Source organism: Limulus polyphemus, unplaced genomic scaffold (assembly GCF_000517525.1).
Source record: "Limulus polyphemus unplaced genomic scaffold, Limulus_polyphemus-2.1.2 Scaffold248, whole genome shotgun sequence".
NCBI classification, from domain to species: domain Eukaryota; kingdom Metazoa; phylum Arthropoda; class Merostomata; order Xiphosura; family Limulidae; genus Limulus; species Limulus polyphemus.
The window spans coordinates 487,309-494,806 of NW_013665858.1; the positions used below are offsets into that span (position 1 = coordinate 487,309).

At 32.4% G+C, this 7,498-nt stretch overlaps 1 protein-coding gene across 1 annotated transcript; it reads right to left on the minus strand.

Annotated features, from left to right (window-relative positions):
- Window positions 1-42: 42 nt before the first annotated feature.
- On the minus strand, window positions 43-4,963 carry LOC111085130 (fatty acyl-CoA reductase 1-like). The gene is made up of 4 exons (XM_022382418.1): window positions 4,728-4,963; window positions 3,384-3,513; window positions 1,620-1,747; window positions 43-955 (listed from the first exon to the last, which is right to left on the minus strand). The coding sequence occupies exons 1-4, from the start codon at window positions 4,955-4,957 to the stop codon at window positions 796-798; spliced, it is 648 nt and encodes a 215-aa protein (XP_022238126.1). The 5' UTR covers window positions 4,958-4,963; the 3' UTR covers window positions 43-795.
- Between the last annotated feature and the right edge of the window lie 2,535 nt (window positions 4,964-7,498).

The following is a 7,498-nucleotide window of genomic DNA, read 5'->3' on the forward strand; positions in this document are numbered from 1 at the left end:
CTTTACATACCTTTCAGGTTAACCTAGTTAGCATATTGTACTTTTTTAGAAAGTGAAAAGACTTTCGTGAACATAAGTTATTCGGTAATGTTTTATTATACCAAACACTAAATGTAAAATACTTTGTTATTGAAGTAGATTTCTTCGAAATTCATTCGTTACATTATATTATGCAAGAAAATAATAATTCAAAAATCACAAAATGAGATACAAATACCTGGCATTTGCTTTTCTGTGTATTTAATTAATACAGAGCAAGCAAATGCCACTTTAATAACTGATTTTTCATATCTCTTTATTGTAAAACGTGGGTTAAACAATGATGTCGAAAGACACAAAAAGAACAACACTTATTGGAGTGCAATCAGAATTTAAACATTTGTCAGCCTTATGAACTGCAAGACTCATTCCAAAACAACACTGGGTTGGACGTTTTTGTACTATCCGCTTTATAAAATTTGAAAAAGTACAAATTTCTGCCTGTCTAACTTTTGATGAGAACAGTTAAAAGAACAAAATTTTCTCTGTTCCTTAATCGTATCTAGTGATCGGAACGACTATTAAAAGGAATGAACACCAATGGTTTATTTTTAATTGTTGTAATTTTATCGAGAGGGACATTAATCTCTTCTTTTATTTTTGTCCTCTTTTTTGACAAGATTTCAATGATAGAGTTTTTTTAAACCTTGGAAAATATTTAAATCATTAAGGAAGATCAAGAGGGAATTCATCTTTTCTTTTCGGCCTAGATTACTACAAACGCAATAAGGATTTCTTCTTTCAATTAAGCCTATTTCAAGAAAATGATACCGTGGAAATAATTAGTTGAGTTAACTGGAGAAGAGATGACACAAGTGACCACCAGAGTTTTCGAACCAACTTAGATCGGTTAACGAGGACTCGAAGAATTCCACAGATTAAGAGCACGCGGAAAATAAGCTCAAAATAATAACGCCTGCAAAATAAAACATATATATAAAAAGTTATAGCTCTATTTATTTACGAGCTTACCATGCATGATACACTCATTATAAACATTGAAAAAATAAAAATTGTATTTTTCTATAATTCATTCTAATGCTGGAATCAAAACTGAATATATCTAATATAAGTTTTGAGAATACTGATAACAGTATATTACAGGTATTAGTGTAGTGTTCACACTCAATATACCAGAAACATTTGTTAGTATGTAACTTGATATAGCTTATAAACGCTCTTGTCCAAAAAAAAAATTTGATAGAAATTATTTGGCGTTTGTGGAAAATAAAAATATCCTTATCAAATAAGCTATCGACTATTTTACAAAATCATATATTATTTTCGGAAAATTTGAACTTACATGACATTGAATTAAATTAAAAATCATATTATACACTTACAGCTCCCCTCCTGGGATATCGATCAGCCCGGGAAACTATAATTAATCTTCTGATGTGGGTTATTTGATATTTTGAAACAAACACGTCTTATGATTAAATATGTGAACACCACAAATTACCAATTGAGTTTCTTTACCAGTCATTCTGGGAAACAATAATGAAGCACATTACTGCTCATGTAAACCTATAATATAACTTAGTATGATATTATGTTTAGTTTTTGAAACTAAAGCCAACCTTTTAAGCTTTATCCGAGCTGTTGGAAGAGTTGAATCGTCCTCTTTCATTACAAACCTTCTGACACCCAGAACGTAGTTTTTCATATAGTCATGTAGGTGAATTTGAGATATGTTAAGGTCAAATATCTAGGGAAATATGAAATTTAAGAATCATTAAAAACGCACAAAAACACGTGAACTTGGCGCTTTTCTGTTTTATTATTATTAGAAACAGATATATAGTTAAGTGTTACTAGAAATCATTTAATTATACTTCACAGCTTCTTGGTTTCCTTAGAAAACACACTTAGATGCCAATAAACTGTAATATAAATGTAATCTTATCTGACACAACAAATAACGTCACTCAGTTAACGAACCTATAGGCGGCTTTACAAATGCAAAACTTGCAAAGATCACTAAATGCAAGAGAGCTACAACCTAAAATAACATATCAGAACTTAGCTTGACTTACATTTTATATATATATATATGAATGATATTAATGGCTGGATATTTTGGATTAATGCTGCTTTAGTAACCTTTGGATTACTTACACCTTGGTGGTCAAATGTGGTAACATTTAGAGCTAGTTTTTAAAACAAGATCGCTGATAAAGAATATAAGTTGCCTGCATAACAGTTTGTTAAGTTAGATTTTTTTTCGATTACACGTACACACACAAACAAATACAATTACCTATTGGTAGATTGACATTTTTTAAAGTTTTGATAAAATAAGACAATGAACTCAAAGCGTATCACAAATTCAGAAAGTCAGGCAGTACTATAAAATAAATTCAAAAGGCATCAGTGCATATACATCAACAGTTAAATTTTATAACAATCTGCGGGTCGCGGGTACGCATCCCCATCCCACCAAACATGCGCGCCCTTTAGCCGTGGGGGCGTTATAATGTGACGGTCAATCCCACTATTCGTTGGTAAAAGAGTAGCCCAAGAGTTGGCGGTGGGTGGTGATGACTAGCTGCCTTCCCTCTAGTCTTACACTGCTAAATTAGGGACGGCTAGCGCAGATAGCCCTCGTGTAGCTTTGCGCGAAATTCAAAACAAACAAACAAACAAATTTTATAATGCAATATTTCAGCTAGCCGTTTTTAAAAAGTTTCACTTTCACGGATGATATATTTCTATCCTTCTCTGTTTTTTTTAAATAAGGTATATTTAGAAACAAATTATTATACTCTATAGCTATCATAACTGGTAAACTGATAATTAAATATATAAATATGATAAAATTTGTGATGTTACCGCCTGACGTCATTTTATGAGTCACGATTAATTTTTAAAGCAGTTGAATATTCGTATCAACTATATGCATGATGACCCCCACTGGCACAGCGGTATGTCTGCGGACTTACAACGCTAAAAACCAGGTTTCGATACCCGTGGTGGCCAGAGCACAGATAGCCCATTGTGTAGCTTTGTGCTTAACTACAAACAATATGCATGATAGTTTCGTTCTCTTTAACTCACAAAAGCGAACCCATTATTTACATAAAACTTGAACAATGTGCAGTTTTGACGTCACTAATTTATTCTGCTGAATTCTTCAGCAGCCAAGTTGTTTAAAACACTAAAAATAAGTATGCCTAGGGTTACTCATAAGGGATGGAAGTTTCTAGAACCGGTATATATATATAACTCGGTGGCAAGTGGGAATCGGATAATAAATTAGCTTTCCTATTTGTTTTGAGTATCTATACCAGTGCTTAGGCTCTATTCCTAACTGATAGTGAAACAAATACACTGTCATTACTCACTTTTCTATCCTTGCCCTCCAATTTGTCCATAAGCATGAGCACGTTATTGGCGCGGAAATTCCACTCGTGTGTGGTGAAATATTCTAAAATATGAACAGCACGATGAATTCTGTTGTACACCTGGACTAACCTGGATAAAAAAGAGAAGAGCCGTCTGGTTGTTGTATCAGTATCGAACAATATCTAGAACTATTCGATTTTTAGTGAGTTGTGTGTTGATGTTTAATGAAAAGAAACCCCATTTCTGTTATCATAATAAATTAATACATTTCCAACAGTTTCCACTTTAGCTATTTACATATTTTATTGCCCTCAGTGGTAAAGCGGTATGTCTGCGGAGTTACAACGCTAGAAACTGGGTTTCGATACCCGTGGTGGGAAGAGCACAGATAGCCCATTGTGTAGCTTTGTGCTTAACTTTAAAGAAATGAACAAACAAAACATATTTTATCTAAATATAATCACATAATTTTGTTAATGGCTATTACTAAGATGGCTCAGCGATGAGTCTGAAAGATTATGATGCCAAAAATAGGGTTTCGATATCGCGGTGATTACAGAACAGATAGCCCATTGTGTAGCTGCTTTTCGTTGTTGGACAAATTTTAAACTTACTCCGATACAGTGAAAGGTGATTTTCATGCAGTTTTTAGTTCTAATGAACATTCTTACTTAGACAGATTTTTCGTTTCACATCAGTTTCACTTTCTAAACTTTTGTTAGTCGCATTTGTACATTATATAGATTTATGCAAAAACAAAACATTTTAGTGTTTTTATCTATATATTTTCCCCGTTTCAGAATTGATTGAACATTTTATCCAGTTCCTAGCGAAACAATATATAAAGGCCATAGTCACTTAGGGTTAAATTGTGAAACGAATAAATAATTATTAGAAGTTTGTAGTCACAAGAACTTAGGGTTGGGAGTTGTATAAGCAACTGAGTACACTATCCAACTAAAAAAGTAGACTTTTATACACCACCAATAAGCAACATATGTTTTGTATATATAAAAAAGTATCTCATATATTGAAGTCTTCTGATGTATGAACTGGTATCTAAAAAATTATTATCGTTCTCATGGTTAATGGCTTATACAATCATTGGAGCCTAATTATTGACAAGATACCATCGTTTTATGTTTATACAAGGTTCGAGAACTTAGCAGGAAAATAGCAATATATAATAAACAGAAATTTATATGTTACGGAAATAAAAATGTCAGTCTTAGCTGAGGGGAGACGTATTTGTAACAAGTGTCATTAGATGGAACTATGAGTTAGACAGAGAGCGAAAATGTTGAAGTAAAAGTTAGAATCGTGATAAAAAATAAATGACTCACCCAGCCTTATAACCAAGAATTCTCGCGAGGAAATCAACTGTTCTTGCTGGAATTTCGTGATCTATGATTTCACAGAGGCTGTTGATGAGGCGATTAGTCTTAAAGCTGCCACCAGGGTACCGGAAAATCTCCATGCTGGGGTATGTCAAGATGAAAGGATAAGCAAGTTTTTCTATTTCACCCCAAGTGATTCTTTTGATGGGACCTGACGTACAGTTGTATACCATCATATTTTGTGGTCTACACAATGGAAAACACAAGGATACATTGTTCAAGGAATATGATCAAATTAACACGGATCCGCAAAACTATTTATGGAAAATTAATTATTTTAAATGATTTTACACAATGAATCATAATTAATAAAATCTTAATAAGTTTTGAATAATGGTATATTAATATTCTCTACCAATTCGAACATAATTAATCCACTTTGAAGCCGTGAATGAAAAACACTATACGATTAATATGTTGGTTGTATTATACTGCGCAAAAATATCATCTCATTCCAAATCTAGAAGATGTTAGAAAAATGAAACTGTCATAGCTTAATCCAGAAGATGTTAGAAAAATAAAACTGTCATAGCTTAATCTAGAAGATGTTAGAAAAATAAAACTGTCATAGCTTAATCTAGAAGATGTTAGAAAAATAAAACTTTCATAACTTAATCTAGAAGATGTTAGAAAAATAAAACTTTCATAGCTTAATCTAGAAGATGTTAGAAAAATGAAACTGTCATAGCTTAATCTAGAAGATGTTAGAAAATAAAACTGCCATAGCTTAATCTAGAAGATGTTAGAAAAATAAAACTGTCGTAGCTTAATCTAGAAGATGTTAGAAAAATAAAACTGTCATAGCTTAATCTAGAAGATGTTAGAAAAATAAAACTGTCATAGCTTAATCTAAAAGATGTTAGAAAATAAAACTGTCATAGCTTAATATGACTTTTATTCAGCCAAAATTTATATTTGCCTTCCCTAGTCTTACAGTTTTCACCATTAAGCATGAAGATAGATGATGCATTGCATCGTCTCTATTGATTCCATTAACAGTCTTAAATACCTCAATCAGATTACTTCTAACTCGTCTTTGTTCAAGAGTAAACGACTTCAGAGGTTTTAATCTGTTCTCGTATGACAATCTTTCTATCTCGGATATCATCCTAGTAGATCTCCTCTGAACTCTCTACAACAATTAAATGTTCTTCCCAAGGTAAATATCGCCCAAGACTGAATACAATGCTCCTGAGGAACTTAACCAATGACTTATACAATGAAATTATAACTTTTATTCAACCTAAAATCCTATTTACCCTGTCTCTAGCAACAACACATTGCTTGGGTGTATTAACAGACTTATCAACCAGAACTCCTGGAGCCTTTTCTTCTCTGACACTGTTTAGATATCCCCATCAAAATTATTCTCATACTTCAAAGTGTGATAACTCACATACATAACCTTGCATTTATTATAACTAAAAGCCGTCTGCTATTTATTTACCAAACTCATCATATAATTTAAATCCTTTTGTAAAGCAGCAGCATCCTCTTCATAGTTAGCAACCCCTAAAACTTTTGTATCGTCAATAAATTTAAGTAATTTATCGATCATTTCTTCATCTATGTCAATGATGTAAATCAAAAAAGCAAAGTTCTAACACTGAGCCCTGAGGTACCTCACTCGTGAAATTAATTCAGTTTGACTAAACTATATTTATAACAATCCTCTGCTTTCTTCCATCCAGCCACTTTTCTACTCAATGGGCCAACTTATCCCTTACACATATAGAGATCATTTTAAAAAGCCTTTTATGTCACACCTTGTCAAATGATTTCTGAATATCTAGACACACCAAATCCACACTTGTACCATCAAAGCTTCTTTTATCAGACCTACATAATTTTCCCCCACTGATGTAAGACTAATAGGTTTATAATACCAGGACAATTTTTGTCATCTCCCCTGAAAAGAGGAGTAGCATTAGCCAACTTCCAATCCTCTGGCACCTGCCCACTATTCAAGAACTTATATAGCAGGTGGCTAGCATATTCAATCTTAAACTTCTTTCAAACTCTTGGGGAAATATTATTTGCTCAGCAGCCTAATTATTCTTTAAACTTCCCAAGCTTGTTCTAACTTGTTTTCATCAAGCCACTGTTCAGGGCGAAAAATATTGCTTAAATCTATGAAATTTAAGAAAAGGTAGAATTTAATAACCCATTTATTTCGTAATCATCAGACATAAACCTTTCTTTATCATTTCTCAAAGGCCCTTCTCCCATCCTAATATTTTGCTTACTCTAAATGTATTGAAGGAAATACCGACTATTACTTTTCACATTTTAGCTAACCCTTTTTCATATATCCTTTTCGATTTCATAATTTCCTGTTTGACCAATTCTCTTAATCTTCCATGATTCTTTACATCTCCCATCATTCCATTCAACTTAGACTTCTTAAATTGATAATTCTTTGATTTTATGCGATATATCCTTTGTGAGCTAACCTGTTTTTTTACTTGTAGTCACCTTTTTCCTATAAGAAACATGTCTATCTTGAATATTTAAAAATCTATTTATTTGTTCACATGTAATCAGTATCTTCAATGAATTCAGTTCCTTAATTTACAATAGATAACTTTTGTCGTGTTTTTCGAATTGTACTTTTTTGAAATTTATAACAAAAATCTCATTATTCTTGAGTTGTCTCCATATACAGTAAAACATCAAACCTAACTGAGCAATAAAGTAAAAAAAAGTGGGTTCCTCGT

Bases quoted from the DNA above. Each gene is read 5' to 3' on its own strand.
- LOC111085130 (XM_022382418.1), bottom strand. From the start codon at position 4,957: ATGATGGTATACAACTGTACGTCAGGTCCCATCAAAAGAATCACTTGG. The intron at 3,514-4,727 runs GTGAGTCATTTA...TTTTTTATCCAG, and splicing joins ATTCTTGGTTATAAGGCTGG to GTTAGTCCAGGTGTACAACA. The intron at 956-1,619 runs GTTGGCTTTAGT...TTTATTTTGCAG, and splicing joins GCTCGGATAAAGCTTAAAAG to GCGTTATTATTTTGAGCTTA.